The sequence below is a fragment of the Apaloderma vittatum genome, unplaced genomic scaffold, assembly GCF_000703405.1.
Source record: "Apaloderma vittatum isolate BGI_N311 unplaced genomic scaffold, ASM70340v1 scaffold1553, whole genome shotgun sequence".
NCBI classification, from domain to species: domain Eukaryota; kingdom Metazoa; phylum Chordata; class Aves; order Trogoniformes; family Trogonidae; genus Apaloderma; species Apaloderma vittatum.
In genome coordinates this window covers 44,951-68,044 of record NW_009706199.1, presented here as the reverse complement: position 1 = coordinate 68,044, position 23,094 = coordinate 44,951, and the positions used below count along the sequence as shown (strand labels likewise).

General features: G+C 38.7%; 1 protein-coding gene across 1 annotated transcript in view; it reads right to left on the bottom strand.

Moving 5' to 3' along the window:
• Window positions 1–359: 359 nt before the first annotated feature.
• WASF3 (WAS protein family, member 3) overlaps window positions 360–23,094 on the bottom strand; it is a 47,069-nt gene continuing 24,334 nt past the window's right edge. The window contains exons 3-9 of the mRNA XM_009865678.1: window positions 16,493–16,627; window positions 14,941–15,094; window positions 12,700–12,817; window positions 7,063–7,238; window positions 3,623–3,886; window positions 1,659–2,029; window positions 360–869 (exon numbers count right to left, since the gene is read on the bottom strand). Coding sequence (XP_009863980.1) covers window positions 712–869; window positions 1,659–2,029; window positions 3,623–3,886; window positions 7,063–7,238; window positions 12,700–12,817; window positions 14,941–15,094; window positions 16,493–16,627 — 1,376 coding nt within the window. The 3' untranslated portion in view covers window positions 360–711. The remainder of the gene's footprint in view (window positions 870–1,658; window positions 2,030–3,622; window positions 3,887–7,062; window positions 7,239–12,699; window positions 12,818–14,940; window positions 15,095–16,492; window positions 16,628–23,094) is intronic.

The following is a 23,094-nucleotide window of genomic DNA, read 5'->3' as shown; positions in this document are numbered from 1 at the left end:
CTCCCCCAGCACCCAACAAGCAGCTAGCAGCTGCTACTGGTACAAACTTACACAGTCTGCTCCCAAAATGTTAATTTTGGATCATGTGGATTCATTCTTCAGAGCACACATGCGACATTTTTAAGATTTTTTTTTTAAAATTCTGTAAAATCAATTCTGCACAGAAAAAAATCCAAGCTCAGAAGTGATTCAAATTAGACTAAGGTGGACATAATTAATAACTAATAAAAAAGCTGGAAGTTGTATTTATGGAACCCATTGCTTCATTCTGTCACAGTTAACTGCCCTCAAAGACTAAAAACCAGACCAATTCACAAGTACCTACATTGCCTACAGAATTAAAAGAATAAAACGTAAAGTCAAAAAAATATATTTTATCCCTTCAAGATCAGGAAAGTAAAATAAAATGCTGGTTTTGTAACAGTGTAACAACTGCAGCATATTTTGCACGCAGCACATGATTTGCTACATTTAGTGGCACTTAAGAACAATGTGGTAAATACTGAAAGTAAGACAAGTTTCTGATCCGCATAAGCATAATCACGTTGTTATTACCAGAGTTGCTAAGCTACAGCATTCTGAATAATGCCAATTCAATTTCTGCACTTCGCTCACTAGCCTTAATGCATGTCAACGTCCTGTTTTACACCTTGCTAAGAAAGCAGTCACTGAAGCCAACTACTTCAATGAGCCACTGGGCTCAGACCAGGTTCAATCTGACCAATCATTCTCATCGAACTCTGAATCGTCATCGGAATCGCTGTATTCCACAGCAATGCGTCGTGAGAGGATGGTGGCCACATCATTTCCAACAGGCTCTCGCTTTGCTTCTTGCTCACGTTGCTCCTGCACCTTTTTCAGCTGAATTCCTGTAGAGACAAGGACACTCAGACAAAGTTTTCACAAAAGAGATTTTAGATTTCATATCTGCAAGTTGTTTTTGTTACTATAATAATACACTGAAGAAGGAAAAAAAAAAAAAAAAAGAAATCATTGAGTTGGAGACCTCCAGACTGGAATCCATTCTCAGAGACTAAATACGTCTAAGACTCCTGAAACTGCCAACAATATGTTAAAAATAAATTTTCAAGACTGTATGGGTCCTTTTCATCTGAAGATGAGAGTCGTATTTGGAAATACCATTAGACCTACACCTCCATCTCTAAAAAAAAGACAGGGACAGCCATTAGTCACTGGGGAAAACTATCAGTGGGCTCAAGGCTGGTGTTGGATAACTCGGTTCTGAACAGAAGCAAAAATCCATGTACATCTACTGGCTAGTTTATATAATGGACACAAGTACTGTTTTCATGTGATTGCGTCCACAAAAGCAGATGCCTGTGTAGATGTGGCAGATTATGTGTGTGCAGATGCGTTTTAGGGGTGGACCTGGCAGTGCTACGTTAACGGTTGGGCTCAATGATTTTAAAGGTCTCTTCCAACCCAAATGTATGACAAAGTTGTACATCTTTAGGCAACAAAAAGATCCAAAGTTGGGGCTGACAAATGTTAAGAGTAGGTGTGTGTGGTACCTGTGGTTAACTAGCCTCTCAGTGACGTTCTGCTCAGCTGGGACCGGAAGTCACAGGCTCAGACCACTGGCAAACATGGTGCTTTCCCTGCTGGAAGGAAACTTCCAAAACGCAGTTTCCCCTTACCCATCCGAATGGCGGCCAGAAGATCGCTCCGTGCGTCACTCACTGGTGGCTGCGCGGGTTCATGGCGTTTTGCCTGGGCAGCTGGAGGAGCATGCATGGGGGAGGAGGAGAGGGATGAACCTGCAGCAGGAGGGGCTGGAGGAGGAGGAGGGGGGCCGGGAGGAGGGGGTGCAGCAACAACAAGCCCACTGGAAGGAGGAGGATGAGCAGCTGCGTGTGTGGAGCTGGTCACCAGTCCAGGATGGGAAGGTGGCACAGGAAGCTGCAGGGGACTAACAAATGCAGTTTGTGCTGAGGGAATCATAGGGGGAGGAGGAGGAGGAGGAGGACCTGAAGGATTGTAATAATCCACCATCTGAGCTGGAAGTATCCTACATGACAGAACAGAACAGAAACATTTAATGCATTCAAAGTTAGGACTTAGAGAATCATCACCCCTTAGACTTCTCTCATCCAACCTCAGCTAAAACAGAAATCAAAAGGAATTTCAACTGGCGAGGTAAATATGCAAGTCAAATATTAGTAACACATTGAGATTTAAGGCAGATAAAGTTAAGAAAAGCTGCATGTCCTTTCAGCACTCCACAAAATGAAATTTTTAATCTCCATGCTCCTGCCTAGTTAAGTATAAAGCTGTATTTGTTACTAAACAACTACTCTGAGAATATTACATACAATGCCTATGATGAAGGGACTAAGAAAATTGTAGACTGAATGTATCGCTTTCATACAAGACAAGTCCAAGTGTTAGAACAAATATGAAGCAATAATAAGAAAGACAATAGGCATGGAGAACAACGGAAAGTACGATTGGTAAGATTTACCCAAAGGTAAATCATGCACCTTGCACTGCTTGGGTCAAGGTTATAAATTTAAAAAATATTATTTAAGTTGATACATGTGATTGATATTTTAACAAGGAGGAACAGGAAAGAGCTGATTTCTTTGTTAAAATGTCATTAATAGAATTCTTAAGCAGCAAAAATGGGAATTAATATAAGAATTATGAAGTAGGTAAAGAACTAGATAGAGGAGACACGAGTTTCATTCTGTGAGTTGAAGAAAAGTTATGGTGACATTCAGCAACACATGTCGACGTATGACAGCTGTGATACCACAGTCATGTGCCTGGGGACTAAGCACAAGTATTTCTGTTATAAACTGGAAATAACAGAGAAAATACAGGTTGGAGCAGTCAATCATAGCATGACTGAGATATTGACAGCATGGTACTGTCATGAGTCAGGCAAACGCCGTCCCCGGATGCATGAAGTGAGGCTGAAACACTTTGCCTGGCTTAGTTCAGAACAGGACAGACAAGAACAATTACAACTTTCCTTTACAGCTTGAAAGTTTAAGCTATTCAAATAAAGGAACAAACAGACTGGTTATAAAACAGATGTTTTCTTGCCATCTGAGAGCTGGTGCTTTGGAGGAAGCCTTCCTTCAGAATGCACTCAAAGTATCTTCATAGGAGTTTGATAAATGTGTGTCTTGGGCTACAGAGGTGTCTGTGGCAGCAGGGAACTTAATTCGCTGTCATAGGGGATCCCTTCCAGCTCTGTCATAAGCTCCTTTAAAAAGTCATTTCAGGGATGCACCACAGACACCCACATTAATCACATGCAGCAATACTTTTCCTGCATGTTTCCTGAAAATTAGTATTATTCAAATAACACTGTAACTATTTTTCACTTCAAAGGAAATGTACCCCTTTTTAATATTATATTAAGAACCCTTAATATTTTACAAGCACATCGATTTCACTGCATTCAATACACAGTTCATTATTTCTGCTTTCTATTTCTTCAATTCCATGTGTCTAAGGAAAGCATGCCTTTATCTTTCCTGTCCTCCCCAGGGGTATAACATATGTAGGGTCTTTGCATGCGTGTGCTTTATATGGTTATGGAAAAAACCACATATCCCTGTAGTTTCATCCTGGAATAAAACAGGAGTTTTACCCATATTCCGCCGGCACCACGGGTGCTGAGCTCTGCTGGCTGTCGGCAGGCTGTGGCGGAGGAGGAGGCGGTTGCTGCGGCCTGTTCAGGGTTGCGTGGCGGGCGGTGGCGGAAGGTGGCCTGTACTCATGCTCGTGGCTCTGGGCCGCTGCCACGTACTGTGGAGCATCACCTGTCCCATACGAAGGCATTGCTATCTGCTGATGGAGGGAATGATTCGGAGTAGCAGGGTAAGAATAATCTGTAACATCAGATGCATGGGACCTACAATTACAAGTAAACGGAGGCAGAAAAACAGATTATCTAACAGGGTATTATCCAGACAGCTCTCAAGAAAAGCTAAAAAGGACACAATCAGAATTATTCTCCCTGATTATCAAGCACGATTCATTTGTAAGTCAACAGGAAGCGTAAGAACAAATGCAATGGAAAATCATGGTTCAGCTTAACATGACTTAAAAATAAGTTAGTCTGACAAGCCAGCATAAAAGGACTTGAATGTTTTCAGTATTTCAGCATACTAGCTGCATGCAGAATGTCCTATAATGAGACTTTAAGGCAAAAAAATTTAGAGCTTTCTCCAGATTTTAAACTTCTTCAGTAGCCATAAGAAGGCATATTGGTTTTATTAATGAGTTTGACTGTCCATTATTTGAAATGGTAACACTTTTTGGGCCTGCCTTAAGTTAACAACAGCAAAAGAAAAAGGGAAGCAATACTGCAAGCACTCACAAGAAGAATGTATTTCACCAAAGCAGAGAAAACCAATTTTATAAGTTAGAAAATGCTCTTTATTTTGTTTGCACAATTAATTTTGCTAGAAAGGCTTAGAGAAACTGGGAAATGTAAATATTAGTTGAGCAGAGAGTTCATAAAGATACAAAGTCTAGGATGCTCTGTCAAATAAGTCCAAGAGAGGGAGCAAAAGGATCTCTTCATCCTGTTACTGGAAATGGTTGTTTTAGTAATGAACAGTCGTGCAGCTCGGCTTTTAGTGAACACAGAAAACTGAGGCACTTATCTGTAAGACTGGAAGCAAGGTAAGCAACAAAAAGCCAGGGCTTTCAGTAAAACAAGATGACAAACCCTTTAGGCATTTTGTCCTCTTTCATGCTTCCTGCCTGTTCCATTTTCTTTGCGTCACTCATGAACTCAATGCCCATTTTCCTTCTCTCCCACTCTTCTTTCCTTGTTCTTACTTTTCTCACATTAATTTGCTGGTTTCTGTTTGGATTCAGCTTGTGTTTCTCTTTCTAAAGTACAATAAGTATAACAAATACACTGTAAATTGCTGCAGTCTGGACAATGAGATGTCAATGTTGAATGCACAAGTCTTACAATTAGCAAAAGAGAAAAACATGAGCTTTTTTTCCAGTTCAGCATTTAAAAAGAATCACAACATAGCCAAATACACTTCTGCGGGACCTTATTTATAAAATGCCGCTCACACAGTAGCTGTCAGTATGAACACATCTCTTTAACCCGTACTTAGGTAAGGATTTTGTTAATAGCTTAGTTCCTGCAGCTAATACCTCAAGATAAAAACCAGAAACCTTTCTCTCCACCTCACTACCTTCATGCATGGAAAACACAGGTTTCAGGATGCAATCACTGATATTTGACTCATTGAAATTTGAAGTTCTGCAAATGCTGTAAAATTTGAAAGGCTTATATAAATACAAGGTATCTGTCATACCCCAATATCTATAACCAACAATGATGGCTCCTGCAATTTCTGCTTTAAAAAAATAATGCTACAGATTGCAAGTATTTTGGATATCTGCAGTCAGATACACCTTGGTATTGCTGGGAGATAAAAACAGATCACATGTTTATTAAACTTGGTAATCCTGAAGGCAACATGTTACAGCTAGAAAAACTCAAAATGTGTGAAACACAGAACTTACGACAAAATAAAAATCCACATCTTGCACTTCACAGTTGAACACAAATGTCATTTTACCAGATCAACCCATAGAAAATATAGTCTTAATGAAACATTGCAGACTGACAAGCAGGAGAGAAGGTTTTTCATTAGAAATTGTAAAAAACCAAACTGGTGATTAAAGGATTTTAGACAGAGGGAGGGAGGGGGTCTGTGTGTATTATGGAAACAGCAGTAGCAATTTTAAGCTTTTGTTTCAATTACAAGATTATTACCCTTTGCAAAGACCAAAGCGTAAGACAGAAATATTCGAGATTTTTTTTTTTCCATTATTCTCCACTGCAATGAACTAAAAGTATCAGTACACACTTGTGCAGTGGTGGCTGCTTCCTCAGTCTAGCCATTTGGGAAGCCACACTGGAGAAGAGAAGGCTCCGGGGAGAGACCTTATAGCAGTTCTTCCGGTACCCAAAGCAGACCCACAAGAAAGCTGGAGAGGAACTCTTGATGAGGGAGTGAAAGGATGAGGGGCAATGGTTTTAAACCAGAGCAGAGTAGATTTAGATTAGACATTAGCAAGAAGTTCTTTACTCTGAGGGTGTCAAACACTGGAACAGTGTTTCAGTGCCCAGAGAGGTGGTGGAGTCCCCAGCCCTGGAGACATTCGAGGTCAGGCTTGATGGGGCTCTGAGCAACCTGATCCGGCTAAAGATGTCCCTGCTCACTGCAGAGGGGTTGGACTCAAGGGCCTTTAGAGGTGCCTTCCAGTTCAACTCATTCTATGATTCTGTGACTCGAGAATTTCCAAAAACAAAATTGTCACGTTTCTTCCAGCAGATTCTATTTATTCCTAACACTACTGCTCACAATTAACCACAACACAGGAATTAAGTGGGGAAAATCCTCTAGTGAGTCCAGCTTAGTGAAAAAACTCCCAACTTTGTGCACACCAGAAGGTGACTCTCACTGCGCTCAAAGGGAACCTCAGTCAACCCAGATGAACTCTGCTATGCGTCGCTAAGCAGAGATTTCTGCTATCAAAAGCACCAGTGTTTCATCTGGTTTTGCAGCTTGCTTTTTAGACAAATTTAACATTGATAAAGCTGAACTATTCCCCCATTAAAGCATTCTCTTGGAAGCAAAAGTATGCTCCACTGAGATCACAGAAGAATATTTATTAAGCTCTCAGCAGCATAACATACAACAGACTAGACACAAAAGAGGAATAACTGACAGTATCCAGTAGAGGCAGACTTAAATGCTTTTGTAACCACAACTACTCAAGATCAAATATACAGCATGCAGCAAACACTTATTTCACCACAGTGCATAGCGTTACGATGAAAAAATGCTTATCTGAGGCTGAAGAAAAAAAAAATAGTTGTTAGAGAGTTTATGTTATTTATGCTTTACAATAATTTCGAGAAGAATTTCAAAACATGCATTGTACATTTTGTCTATTCTAACTATTCCCGACCTGTAAATACACCTACTTCTACTCAGTATTTCTGAACATACAACTGTGGCATAACAAACAGCTTTGCTGTAAACAGACCTAGTATCTGGGGACAGGGATCCCTCGGAAGATGCTCCATGGTACACACTTTGAGACAACCTGTTGTCAGGTCTAAGCTCTTTGTCATACGCCATCATACTCCACTCCTGACGTCTGTTCCTGGCTTTTCTAACCTTTTTCACCTCACGGGTGGTGCCATCTATACGCTTTTGCTCCTGATGTTCAAACAAAAGAAATAAAGCATGCAAAGAGAGAAAAAAAGGAAAGGAAAAAAAAAAAAAAGCTGGTTAAAATGCAGTTAGAGTGCACGAAAATAAGATCAGATTTACAGATGAAGCCAAGTCTTCATAAAATGTCTCTGCACTGAAAATGAGAATATCTCCTTATGCTATGAACCTCCTTAGTGGTAATACTGCTGCTTTGCCCTTCTGCTGCAGGATGCACATACTAGTGTGGTACCGGCCTTCTGGGGTTTTTTCCCAATACAGACGTGTGGCTGATTTTAAAAGCCTGAAAGTTTAACTTCTTCTGACATTGTATGTACCTTATTTAGACCGTCCTGAAGCACTTGCAATTTCCTTGTCCTGCAAATCAGCCTTACGAGAATATGTTAAATATGCTCAGGATTATTTTGGTTATTCATTAGGGTCACATCCACCTGAGGCCTTGAGGAAGTATGAAAAAATTAGAAGCACTTTCCTATTTCATTGTTTATGTGAAATGAGATTTTTGATTACAGCTTGATAACTTCATGACAAATCAACCCAGTTAGTTTTTTTTAATCTTTCTGTATAATTTCAGGCCAAATCCACCTCAGTGTTTGTGACCTATCAGTAAGATCTCCTCAACAGTGGGACTCAGTGCTTTCATACCTCTGAAATGTTGGCCTCACCTACTTTGACTACTCATTATGAATACAAAAGCCATATTGGTGCTTCAGCAGAAAAATGAACAAGTTGGCTCAATCCAAACGGAGAAGGGTATTTATGTGCTACTTCTCCATGTTCAAGAGTGTTAGATTTTTTTTTTTTTTCATTTTAATCAGCTCTAGAGCCCATATCTTAGAATACTAACTCATAAATAGGTTAAGTATGTTCTATTTCTTAGTAAGTCAGTATTAGGCTTTTGGCTGCTAGAAAAATAATTTCTCAGGAAATAATTACATTAATATTCTGAGAACACAGTCATATTCAGTTGCATTTGGAGAAGAGTTCAGTAAAATGCTAACATTTTATTGTGGCATCTCTATCTTCAAAGTAAGCGATAACAGTCGGAAAGCCAGTCTCGCCAAAAAGAAAAAAGCCTATCACAGATGAACATATGTATTTTACTCCAGTTGTCAAACAGCACTGAGTAAATAATTCTGAAATAGTGTCGTTGCCATTAGTCAGCTAACGAAAATGTATCAAATGGCTTTGCTTGCCCTTGTTTTGGATCTCTTGGCTCTTCATGCGTGTCTGTACGAGAGATCTACTGATCTGCGCCTGCTATCATTAAGGATGACAGAGAAAAGTCTTTCTGAAGTTCAACATCCAAATGTTCTGACAGCACTTGCTCATTCCTGTCGCCTGCAGTGAGTAGATATTTGATCTGATTCATGTTAAGTAAAGATCATCACCTTAATTACTTCCTATAAAATCTTTTTCCTCCCCAAACATTTTGTCATAACATCTGGTTTTTTTAACTCAGGTTATGCATGGCTTTACCTTCTCCTTTAATACCAGCTTTTCACATCAAAATTTCCCAATACATATATAGAAACAAAGGGAGGGAGATTCAGTCATGCTTTATTTTAAATCAAATCTTGCTAAATGCCATGGTTGAATATATGCTTGTTAAAGGCTTTACAGCTGTCTTTTTCATTTGATTGCTGCAGAATTTTATTTAATTTATGACTTTTATTACGGTTCACTTATTAAGATTTTTTTACACACCAGATTTGAGAGAAAACTACAAGTAAGGCTTTTGTTTAAATGAAAATATGCTTCAGTTTGCTCACAGGATAGTAACTCCAGCCTCGAAAGGTCAAAACTACATATTTCTTGCAAGTTGTTAAATAAAGTGAACATCCACATTTTGACCAATGTATGCTGCTGCTCAGAAGATAATTTTGATACAATTCCTGTACAATCAGGAGTGTTTACATGACTGCTTACGTACAATCATCTGTTTAAAATTTTAGCTTTAAAGAGATTGCTATACATTTACAAAAAGGCAGATATGCATGTATAAATAAATAACATAAAATAAACACAAAGCTGAGTTTGGTTCTACTGCATCAGATTTCAGTCGGGTGTGTCGCTCCAGGCCAGCATTTCTACGTGTGTTGATGAACAGATATGCTGGAAATCTTTTTACTCAAACAGTCCTAAACTCTACTGGTATTGAGTTTTTAATTAAATATTCTATAAATATATCTCTAAAGCATTTAATTTCTTCCGAAACAGTGGGGCAGGCCAATTACTAGCAGCTGGCAAAACTATACAAAAACTATATGACGGCTCTAGTTTTAGTACCGCGGGCAATGACGACAGAGATCCAGGGGAGCTGAAGCTTTTCAAAATGCCTAAGAAATTTTTCTAACTGTAAGTCAGTTAAGTGATATTAAGAAGAGTTATTTCCATTAATCAAGTGTACCAGAAGCTGTGGCAGACAAGGGGATGCTGTAGGTTAAGCCAGAGAACAGGTACAACATTCATTTCAGCAAACATGACAAAAGCATTAGAGCCCTCACACAGGGTTAAGCTGATTTTGATATCTGCATCATGAGTTAGCAAATGGTATTTCAAGCATCCTAGTAAAGAATTAGAGCTAGCACAGAAAGCAGCTTCAGCAAGTATTTATGATATTTTCAAAAAACTGGAAGTGTAAGCCTAGAGTATTTTCCTGACTTCAAAAATTTACCAGATCCGACCAATCACAAGCCATGAAGAACTATTTTTGAAATACAAGCCCTCCAATTTTAAAATTACCACTCTTAATGGGGGGGGGAAGCGACTAGAGCACAAATTTTAAATTTGAAGAACTAAGATCAACGCTTTTCTTTGGATGAAAAGTTCACCTGAAACAGCCAAATCAGAGGAAGCCTGTGGTCGATTTCTTCAGTTAAACTGAATACCAAAACAATAAGTAAGTTTGATACCTGAAGGCAGGAAAATGAAACTCCCCACAAACCTTCTGCTGCAAGAGCTCAAGCATTTAAGGCAAATTACCAAAATAACATTGGAAAACTGATTCTCTTGCGCAAGGACTACTCTCAGGCTGAAGAACCACCTGAAAAACTGAGGTTAAAAGGCAGCTATACTTGGACTGCATTTGCTGAACACTAGACATCTAGTTCACCTGCACGGTTTCTCAACTTTCATATTTTGTGCTTCTGTAGAATACAAATCGTGTAAGGAATTCTCAATTAAGAGATTCAAAACCAACAGTCTATTAAACAACCTGCAGAATGAGCGGTGCCTGTGAAACATCTCACCAAAACCCTCCAGCAGCTCTCTAAAGGTTCCAAGTGACAAACCCCAGCCTTCTTGCTGTCGCAAAGCATCACCAACTCAGGCAAACTCTAATCTCTGCTGCTGTCTTCTTAGTTAGTCTTGTTATACACTTAACAGCGCTTCGGGTACAATTTTTCAAGGGGTATTTCTGTGATGTATGGCTGTAACCTTACCTGACCGGAATTGAGCATATTTCACATCTGGTTGGTAGACTGTAGTAAGATAATTAAAATCTACAAAAAATATACCACAGATGGAAATAAGGGAGATGTGTTGCCTAAAATAGTGTCTAAAGGTAAGTTTATAGGTAAGTGGTTTTATAAAAATTTCTCTACAGCTCTCAACAAATTTTCAAGCAATAGTTGAAAATTTTTCCAAGCTTCTGTATTTTTTCCTTTTTCATATTAAATCAGAATGAAAAAAATAGCAATTGATAGTTTCTTTTTATCCATCTTTCTAGTGAAAAGATCTAAATTTGAAGGGAAAAAGGTAGGAGGGAAAAAATCCAAAGGGTGCAATTATCCCTGTATGTTTTTTATTAAAAAAAAATGAATGAAATTATATATTAAAAAAACAGCTAGAGAATGAGAGCTCCTTGAATTATTTTGAGTCTTTTATCAGCACTGTGACTCATCATACGGAGAATATAGTGGGATTATCACCTTGCACATACATTTCTATACAGCTATACAAATAAAGTGAGCATTTTTCAATGCTTTACTTTAGCCAATAAGTTCTACTGAAAATGTTTATTCAGCTTTTTCAGCTCTATTTAAGATTTCAGTCAAAACAGAAAACACTTTTGACTTGTAATCCTAATAGGAAGACATGACTTCTTCCAGAACACTTAAAATCATGAATTCACTAAATGTCTTAGTTAAATCAACTAGTTATATTTTTTTAAAAATGTCATAGCAAAGTTTTGTCTAGCAACAGAAACAATGAATTAATAGCATTTTATAAAAACAGAACAGGAAAGCTTCCCAGTCATGCCCTACAATTTGTTTCCTAAGCAAGTACCACATATATATCCATATATACGCACATATTATACTCCAATGTACATTAACATGTATATTCACATACTAGACGTTATGTGCATATATATACATGTATAATACACATAAATATATGCTGATGTATTATGATACTTGCTTTTATATACACATGCATAGGTATGCTAATATATGTGATATATATACCTACGTATGGGTACATACACACAGGTATGTTTATATACTGAAAACTAAGCAGCTTCCTGCTATTTCTTCTGAGGAGTGGGTTCATCTTTCATTCTAAATCCCTTATCTTTCACTGAACCTGCCTAAAAGGGCACCTTCTGCCAGGTAAGATGGGCAGTCATTGCTTCAAACTTTCTTTTTTTTTTCCAGAATTATCTTCAAAAACTCTAAAAGCACTCACATTTGATTAAAAAAATTTGACCGCCAAATTTGCTGAAGTAACCACTGATTTTTTGTTCAAAACTAAAATTCATCAGGAAAATTTTGACTGCATCAGAATACACAGCTTGGATCCAACTGCTGAAGATGTTTGAGAAGGACTGAGGAAACTTTTCTAAGAAAAATCCTTTTTTTGTAAGTTTTAAACTTAAAGGAAACAAAGAATATCACTCCTAAATTTGATCTTTTCTTCCTGACCCACAAAGTAATTTTGCTGTGTATTATCATCTTACTAATTTGTAACAGGTGTAGAAAAGTGAAGAGTTTTTACTAAGGAATTAAAACATTCAACAAAAGTATTTATTTCTGGATAAGCTCGTGTTTTGCTACATGAGTTATGCTCCTGAATAAAGAACTAAGAAAATAAAGGAAACCATAATTCAAATTCTTTTCTCCACAAAACACACGGTGTCTTCTTCCAAAGCACAACAGGACCATTTTGCTGAGTACTAAAATAAGCGGATACTGGCAAAGGATTAAAGAAAGTATCTTGGAAGATAACTACAGTGCTCCTAAAATTCAACTTGCTAGCTTCTTAAAATAGACCTTATGAGCTCTAAAAACCGAGTCAACTGAATCTACAGTTATGTATAAAGAGGAATGGGCTTTCCAAACAAATAGTCTTTCCACAAACTAAGTACGACCTAGCAAATTTTATGCCTGAACAACCGTACACAAAATTGTAATATATGCATTTGCTATTATGTTTCTGCTTTTACCTTTTGCCTCCTTTTTTCTTTTCGCTTATCTTCAGTATCTTGTAACATTTTTTCTTTCCAAAGATCAAAAAAATAGGAAGGATCGGTATAGAACTTCAATCCATCTTTCTTATCATCCCTGGAAATACAGTAGGAAAAAAGCTAAGAAAATATGAATTAGTAATTTTCAAACCAACAAAACTCACCTTTGATGATCATCCAAGCCTCATCTTTTTCACATTCTAGGATGCCAGCATGCCAAGTGCCTTAAATGTCACCCTTATTAAGTTACAGCTTACAATTGGCTTGATTTGTGCCCGAAATTTCAGGGGAAAGGGGTGAGACCCTCAGCCTTTGGGGAGGGAGGCACGCTTTCCAGCTGTGCCTCACCTGGTGCTGCAAGACCAGCGCCTTGAGAGGATGTGCAGAGGAGCGTGCAAATGGAACTCAGCTGTCTCCAAAAAAATTACAAAGGAGCATTTGGTTCAATCCAGACGGGTCTTAACACCTGTATTTAGGGACAAGGGACGCGTGCGTACCTTCGCCCTTACGACAGGAGGCACAAGACAGCTGCTGTTCTCAGTGGGCCTCTTCTAACTAAGGGAAGGGCTAGGAAAAGGGTGGCAAGTGAAAGGATGAATTATAATTATTGTAAAGACTAAGAGGATTTGAAAGAGACCTGACCTGGGTTTGCCAACTCCAACGGGCAGCAGGACCCAGGGACACTCAGACTAAGAAGCCACAAAACGAACACGCTATCAAACCCCGATTTGATCCCATGGCCTAGAAAGAGGGAATCTTCTAATCCTAAAGACCCAGAAAGCAATGGGTGTAGGGAGAGTGAACACAGCAGGGCAGCTGGCAGGGTCCAAACAGCGTGTGACGGGGGTCCCAGTCTCACTTGTTCAGCTGGTGTCCTTCAGAGTTCCTTTTGGCCGTGAGTGCTAATTTCTTCCTGGGCAAATTCTGATGGCAGCCAAGTACTAATTTCTACCAGCACGATCAAGAGCAATGGAGATCCAGCACATGGAAACCTCACAACCCCTGGAGCAGTGTACAGAGAGCAGGTCCTTTATACTGTCTGGTTATACAGCAGTTCCTTTTGGCCGTGAGTGCTAATTTCTTCCTGGGCAAATTCTGATGGCAGCCAAGTACTAATTTTTACCAGCACATGGAAACCTCACAACCCTTGGAGCAGGGTACAGAGAGCAGGTCCTTTATACTGTCTGGTTATACAGCCATAAAACTCTTTATGTCCTGGATTTCCTTGCTACAAACACCTAACCTACTGAAGGGGGTACTGGGCCCACTCTTCCACTCCTCCAGCTTTGGTCAGACTACTTCAGTCAAGTAATTTAAACTCAGTAGGTGGAAGATTTAGCAAGAAAACATAATTTAAGTAAATTTCACTGAAGTATCCCTAATAAAACAGGAGTAACAACAAACATCATTGGCACTGTCATCCAGATACATATTAGGACAGAGCTGAGCAGAACAGCTGATCAGTAACAACCCTCCCTGACTGGATGCCTATAAGCAAACACCACCATTGACTGTAGCTGTGGCAAAACACATGTCCATCAGCTATAAATCTAACAATTCTATCTTCCAGGTAAAAGCTTTTAAAAATGAAATATACCATACATGCTCTTCTGCGTCATTCCTAAAAAAATTCAGATAATCTACTGCTTTACACCGATACCTCACAATCCAGGACCTCTTGAAAGCTGAAGGAGACGGTGAAAACATGTTGTTTGGAACCCTTCAGACAGAAAAGCTATATTCTTTTCATGAACAAGAAAAATAAAACACAAAAAGTCCTGCTTGTTACTTTTTTATTCACCAGTAAGTAACTGGGACAAGACAAGGTGAAGATCGCATGTGTGCACATGCATGTGTATGTTGAGGGGAAGAGGAAGAACAGAGGGAAGGCAGAAACCACAAATCCAGCTTTTTCTTTCTTTCTTTTTCCAGCATGTTATGAATTTTCTTTTCACTTTTAATATAATCGATGGCCTGTGCTCTCTGATTCTGTGCTGTCATGTAACACTTAACCTGAAATATGACTATTTTTGTCACGTACCACTTATGATTTGATTTTAAGTGTGGTAATAGCAATTTTTGTTCCCATGAACAGGAAAGGCCCTGAAGAAACAAAACTCAATATACCAGTACAGCTTTTTCCTTCTACTGTAGTCATTCTCTTGCATACAAGTAGGAGATAAAGGGCAAAGTATAAGAATGTAAACTGTATTTCCATACCTATAAGGTGAAAGAATATTCAGAGGTGGTGGTTTGTCACTCTGATTATAAATATCAGCCACTGGGTTAGGAATGCTGTTCTTTGAAACTACTTGCTGATCTTGAATTGTCGAGCTCTTGAATGCTTTTTTCATGTTGATATCCTGTAATGATACTGTTAGATACAAAAATGTATATTTAGCATTAGTGTTTATATTAGTAGTTTAGTAGTATTATTATACTTCTACAGCAAAATAGCTAATAAAATTTCCTACTGATGCTAAAGTGACAATACATATAGCTTAATAATGTGAAAGATGATTAGCAATACAAGAGTAGTAACTGTTGTCCAGTTAAAATAAAAACTGCCTAAGTTCTCAGTCCATAGACTAGCTTCCCCTTTCAATTTTAATTATTCTCCAGACTCTGGAAACTAGCCAGGAGGTATTGCGTACCAGGTAAGACACTGGAAAAAAAGAAACAAAAGCAAAAATAACCACATCCACTTCAGCACGGAACAAGTGCAATGTATGAATATCATCTTCTTTGCTTATATTACTACCACAACACGTCTCAAAATCTATACTGAAGTGCCCTCATAATAGCTTAGCTTATGTTCCCGTATAGCTCTTGACCTCTAAGACAGAAAAAGTAAAGGGCTAGTATCAAGTGTGATATTCTACCTGTTAACATGTTCCAAACCCAGGAAAAACATCAGACATGTAATAGTTTTCAGAACGAGTCAAAAATGGCAGGCTAAAAACTGCACTATTAAATATCAATAGTAACATTTAATATAAACTACATAAAGTATTAAATATAATACAGAAACCATATAAATACTACTAGTAAATACATCACAAGTAGCACTAACAACTTTTAGAGCTAGACAAACATGTTTTTCTTACTCTAGTGAGTGCTTTTGAACAATACAATGATGTTATTTAAATTATTTGCATTTACTTATTAAGTACTTATGCGTTTATTTATGAAGTGAATGACCAAACACGTAAGCAAGTGAGGCTGTAACAGCATTTTAAAGCGACTAGAACGCCCTAGAGAATCTCACTTAGTTGATGCAAACACATAGTGCCTCATTTAGGCAGAGTATTATAAAATCTTAGATGACTGCAGAACAGACACTACTGCTCTAGTTTGTGACCACTCTAGCCCAAAATAAATTTGCCTCAAACTTTTCCCAATATTCTGACTTATTTCCAGTAAGGTCTAGATTTATTCATTTCTGATTTATTACATGCACAGACTAAAAGTTTTCCATGTGAAAAAAGCAGCTTAATGGCTCCATTACTGAAGGGGTTTCTTGAGTAACCCTAAGCCAAAAATGAAGACAGTTACATGATCCCAGAATATTTTTTTCTCGCTCTGCTAGCATGATTTTTCCCAGCTTGCCTTCCTGAGAAAACAAGATGAAATACCACTTCAGGATTACTTTGAAAAGTCAGAGATTGTTGTGTAATTAAACACTGTGGTCTTGTCAGAGATTGTTGTGTAATTAAATACTGTGGTCTTGCTGACATCACTTCTGGCTCAATGCTTCCATGCAATTACTTACCCTCTTCTACTGTTGAATCCAGCTGGGTAACTTTGACAGCGAGACGATCAATTCTGTCTTGAAGAGAATTTGCTCTGATGTAGAAGCTGTTGGCCTCATTAAACAATTCACCAAATATGTCTTCAGCATGTTTGCCTGTGTAAGAGAATAGACAAGAAAATCCCTTTGCTAAAGGCTTACAAAACACAGGACAAATGGCTTCTAGATCATGAAGCTGTTAAAACACAGTAGCTGCAGGATTATAACAGCACAGTCTGTCATTCAGCAAAATTTTGAGCAACAGATTTGTACAAAAATCTATAAGTACACCATAAATGCTGCCTGAAGTTCGGTCTCCTGGACATCCTCATTAGTCTCCTACTTAAAAACAGGGAGACCTTCAAATTTCAATCTCTATGGAGTCAAAGTACTGCCAACTGACACACAACTGACCACGAAAACCTGCCCCTGTGCTGACAATTAAGGCCCAAAGTTACTGCTGTCCATAAAAGCTCCTGAAATACATGCTGCAATCTTGCAGTCCCTAGTCATCAAGATTTAATTATAACCATGAGCACAAGCCAACATCAAAATAAAGGCAAAGTGAAACAGACAAAACACAGGATCCTAATGCAAGGCCACTCACTCACCTCTACAAACACACCCTGTACACGCAAGACCATCACTGGAGTCATCTGAGAGACTAAGAGGGCACTGACCACGTTTACCCACGGCCAGTCTGGATTTGATAGAGCGCACAAGAGAAGCCTACAGCTTTTTCAACCTGTCAGCTGCCATATTTTCTCAATCACTATCAGAGTGGATAGTCCCATTCAGATCTGCAGCCTCAGACCATGCCCTAAAAGTGCTACAGCGAACAGCGAGTGCCATGTGACAAACCCCATCCCCTCTTAGTCCACAGATCCTTGTGCATGCCCGTTCCTTTTCTAGATCTCCCACATCTCAAAGCACCAGGCATCCTCATCCACACTTTGACTGGATGATCTCCAGAGGTCCTTTCCAACCCTTAGCCTTCTATGATTCTGTGTGACTGTCTTTCTGCCCCCTAGTCTGAACTTCTCCATCACTCTGGATCAGAATCAGTTTTACAATTTTGCCATTTCCCTACAAATTTCATATTCCACCCAACTTCACTGCGCCCCCTCACTCAACTGACAGTACCACACATACTTGTGTCTCAGTCCCAGTTTCTGCAGTCAACACCCCTCTCAAAACATCTACACCCTATCAGTTCTCCAGGCATAAAGGAAAATCCTGTCTCCTGCATTTAACATAAATAAATCCCCAAACCCTACTTCTAAATTCAACTCATCTTCTTAAGACCTGTATCAACAGAAGTCTGAAGAGCAAGAAATGGAGGGGAGTGGGGAAACTTCATCTAGTAGTTGGAATAATATGGAATATATATTAGAATCATAGAATGTCTTAGGTTGGAAGGGACCTTAACCTTCCAAAAGAACAGCAATTAACATTTTAAGTTGGGACCTAAAATTAACCTTAGTATTTTACAAAGGTGGTAGTCGATCACCTTCACACCGAAAGCATTCTCTAAGTGCCTCCCAGCAGCTACCTGAGATTCAATGATGATCCCCATTTGACTCATGCACTGCAAACGAAGAGGCTATTCCAAGCTATGGACAAATAAGCTTTTCAGCTCTTCAGCTAAATAAAGCAGGTGTTACATTCTTCAGCCGCCAGTATTCAGAGCTCAAAATGTCAATAAATTTTAATGGGATGTTAGTTTATGTTAATATATTGAAATCAGTCTGCTGAGAGAGGGCTGCCTATGATTAAATACATCTCCCCTAGAGAAGTCAAGCAGACAGGTGCTTGTCAGATACCTTTCAGGAAGCAAAATAAGTCATAAAATCAATTTGTGGTAACACGCTTCTTTTAATTTTTAATTCTCTAGTGCTACTCTAAAAAAAGTGAAAGACAGGTTGTCAATCTCAAAAAAACCCAGTGATATAGTAAAGTAATATTGACACACTATTCTGATTAACATGATGCAGTTTTAGAAATAAAGTAATATTGCTTGTGTTTTCTATGTTATCATCTTTTTAACTGGATTTTTTAAATTAGATTTTTTAAGAATACAGAAATAAGCAGAAAACAACCCCAACTATCTGAAGTTACAAGCATGTATCTTTTCAACTTAAGAGCCGATTTTTGTACTGTAAGTTAGTCATTAAAAACATGAGGTGTTTCCCAACATACAGGCAACCTAAATTAGTTAAAAGAAAATAAGAATTATGCAATCTTTCCTTCTAAGGCTCCCTCCAACCATAGAAATAGTTGAGGGGAAATTAAATTATGATGCTGCCTCACCAAATCACCACCCTCAATAGGTTTTAATGGGAATTAACAGAAGTGCCTCCCTCATTCTAGCACTTCTGCAGGTCACATCCATAGATTGATTGCTTATAAAATAAATTTCCAAGCACTGAGAGAACATTTCTGAATATCAGTATTTCACAAATAATTGAAATAATAAACCTACTCCTAAAGCAATTACATGGAACATCATCTTGCCACATCAGTTTACAACACCTCCAGCAGAGACCAAACACCACCTGAATTACAATCGATTTTCACACAGTGCATAAGAAGGTGTGCATTAACCCACTGGATGTGTTGCCTCAAAGGTATCTTTCAGCAGCAGTCAAAATGCTCCACGCTCTAACAGAAGAGCAATCCAACAACAGTGCTGGCTTTTCTGAAGACCAGAAATCCGACAGTGTTTATTACTTTGGCTAGTTTCCTTTCATGTATTTGAGTCTAAAACATCCATTTTTCCTTTGCAAATGCTCCACAGCACAAATACACGAAAGAATATGTCCAAGCTAATAGACGGACTTATAGCGCATTACAAGGGTTACAGTTTTTCACACCATGAACATTCTTTTATCAGAGAAAAATAAGAGCAACGCCATCACCTGGCATTCGGGTGTCAGTTTGGCAAGACACAGGAAGAAAGATGGCATCGGGGCTGTCCCAAAGGGAGCCAGCGCTGCTCTGATGCTCTTCTCAGCGTTCTACGTAAGGACTGAAACGTCCTGCAGAACTCGCTGGCATTATTAAATTGGAATTCACCCAGGACATGACTATTTTACCACGTAATGGAGAAGACTGAGTCACCATCCCTGGAGGAGTTTAACAGACAGGTGGATGCTGTGCTGAAGGACATGGTTTAGTTGGTGTTGGTAGGGCTAGGACAAAGGTTGGACTCCATGATCTTGAAGGTCTCTTCCAATCAAAACTATTCTATGACAACTTGTAACTAGAGCAATTAGCATTAGAATCGTGCTTCTCCCTCTGCCCTAGACTCCTCACACCTTTTTTTTGTTTCTTGGGAGGAGGAAGCAAAGGTGATAGGCTGTTACTGATGATCAGATCCTGATTCTTATCTGCCTCCTCACAGTACCTCCAGCAGTATACTTAATGCCAAAAAAAAAAAAAAAAAAAAGTCACCCAAAGCTGGATGTGGTGCGCTCAGGCCTGCAATGAAACTAGTTGAACTCTCAGCAATGGCCGATCTACCCAAGAAGGTGTTAGGAGGTAAGTTGGTGGAAATTGCTCTGCATATATGAAAGAAAGTCTTCCAAGTCCCCACAGACAACACTTCCTCTGGTTTACATGGTACCGCAAGAAACTTTTGGTATCGTTTGCACCCATGTACAGATGGTTTATACTCATGTGGAAATAAGATTTCAGCCTGACAGGTAGTATCTGAATGGAAAAACTCAAGATACAAAAAAATCCAAATATTTAAAGAAAGAAGTGGTAATGTGATTTGAAACACAAGTATGTTAATGTAGAGACTTCAATCTAATTAAGAAAAGCTCAATAAAAGAGTACATACACAGTTTGCCAGATTTGGTGTACAATTATTTTCTCCCACCACACACACAAACTCAAGAACGCAACCATGACGCAACAGATCCTGCTGCCAAGAGCAGCTTTTCACACTGGTTAAGAGTCCTGCAGCCATCAGACCAAACTCCACTGCCAAAAGTCAGGGAGTACTTTCTGGAAGCTTTCTTCAAAGCCTTTGCTCCATGACGGTGTTTTCTAGGTAAAGCATCATGGCACTTCCGGATATGGGCTGCAAATGCTCTCAGTCCTCCCCCTAGTAGATTCTTTCCTCGCCCAGGCAGTGAAGCTTTTGCTTTTTATAAAAGTGCCGATTTTCATACAGAATGCTGCTCACTCTGCCTGTGTTCCAAGCCAGCTGGCTGGAAACAGACCCAAATCTGAAGACATAATAGAAAAAAAGCTCCACTGAGAGCTCATTCTCTTTGGAGAGGAACTTGTTCACGTCTCCTGAAAAGAGCAGAGGCAGGAGTGAGCCAAATTTGTAAGCAACAGCACAGATCTGCCAGTTTTTAAGATCCACACAGAATTCACAGCGCAATATTAAAAAACAGTGTGACTGCGAGATAGACCTGTACTTGCTCTCTCTACGCTTCAAGCTGTGGGAACGTCAACAAGCTCTGATACTGTCAGCAGGACACATGACATTAGCTCCAGCACAGCATTTCTCTATGATCATTTTCTTGCTTCCAGTTGGCCTGAAACACAGGCAAAACAAATGCTGTCTGCAGAAATAACCCTCTGCAAACATGACACATTTCAGATTGTAGAAGAGCATGGTGGTAGACCTAATTCATTAAATACTATGTAATCATCTGCTAAAACAAAGGACACATCATTTATTTGCATAGATTTTAACTTGACACAAATAAAATACTTTAGGGCTGTCCACAGAGATTTCTGATGACCTAAGAAACCTGCTAAAAGAAAAATGCAGGATACAGATTGTGTAAGCAGCCAGTTCCTCAGCAACTGTCCTAAGAGGATCTCAATATGCAGTGTAAAATGGGCAAATTAGCCCTAAGACCAATCCTAGAGAACTCAAAGCCAGACATTCCTAGGAAGTCAGACACGTGAGAAGTGTATTATTCACACTTTGGCAATCATTGTACAATACCAAAATGAAGTCTTATCAGATATCCTTGAGTGTAACTAGGACATTAGCCATTCTTCTCAGTTTTCTGAAAATTAAGGATGTCAATACCAAGCAGCTGCCTGACAAAACACTAAATTAAACTCAATGACAATACAAACACAAATTAACTATAAATAACATTAGACATTAAATCGGCAGCTACTGCTTGAGAGGATCAGAGAATCACCTGGAAGCTTCCCTGAAGGTAAGCAACTCAACATTTAACAGCGATCAAAATTTAAGTTCTTAGGAAACTAAAGATAAAACAGGAAAAGTCTGTTTTGATTATGAACTAAAGTCCTCAACACTCCACCTTAACCCAAAATACTCTAACTTACATATCCAAAGCAGAAGTAACAATGACCAGAAGTATGACATTATTTCTATCCAAAAAGAGTATTAACAGATCAGGACACTCCAACCTGGAAAATCTTTATTGTGGAGACCACAATAAAGATTTAAAATCACAGATGATTACAGAAATACACCAAATAAAATCACTTTTCATTATTTTTCATAACTCAAGAACCAGAAGGTATGAAAAGGAAGCAACAAGTCAATTTCTACTGTAGGACATTCTGACACAGGTCACTGGGCAAGAAAAAAATGCAATCCTCTTTTGAACACATCTGAGAAATTCCACAGATGAGAGGTTTACAAACACTTTTTACATTGGATGACTCAGACAGACCTCCAGTTCAGACAATCAGTGACTACAGGGAAGAAGAACATGTTGTGTTTCTCCATATACTCCTTCCCTAAGCACAGGCTGTTTCCTGTCACCACAAGCTAAACAGCGGACTGAGCAGCATCCATAATCTAAACTCCACACATGGACTTTCTTATTTCCATTTGATAACTGAAGAAACTGATGAAGCAGTAATTTCTTTTCTAGGGCCAGAGTTATCAGCACAAACAACAGCTGCTGATTGTTAAACACTCTTCTGAAGAAATCTCTCTTCCCATTCATTAAGAAACATTCTTCTTCTTGCAAGCACTCCAGGCACGCTTCGAGAACTTCTCTGTGTGCTGCCAACTGTCAGGTGAACTGTGTGGGTTACTCTGTATGGAGCTAACACCAGCTTGCTCAACAGTAGCCCACAGTTTGCTCAGTAAATGCCATTCTTCCAGTGTATACATGTTTAATTTCATTCATATGAATTGATCACACACATATGTATAAAGAAAAGGCTTAAGAAATATTAGCACATTTAGACAAAGTGAATCTTCACTGAAATATGCCAAGAGGCAGAAGAGTTTGCTGGCTACATCTTGTACAACTGACAGACAAGAGTAACTCAAGTGTTAGTCTTGTTTCTGGCACCAATTTCTCTCTTCTTCGAAAAATTCCTGGGTTTTATGCCATAGTTTTTTGGTTGGTTGCATTCTGATTTAGGGGTTTTTCGTGTTGTTTTTTTTTAATTTATTCAGGGGTGAGTTTTTGTTTGTTTGTTTTTACACTTGTGCATCTTTGAGAGGCTGTTCTTGTATAAACTTCAAAATACAGAAGAGAATCAAAGCAATCAAGTAGCATCATATTATTACACTACATAAATATGTTATTATGATACAAAAGTATAATATTACATAAGTC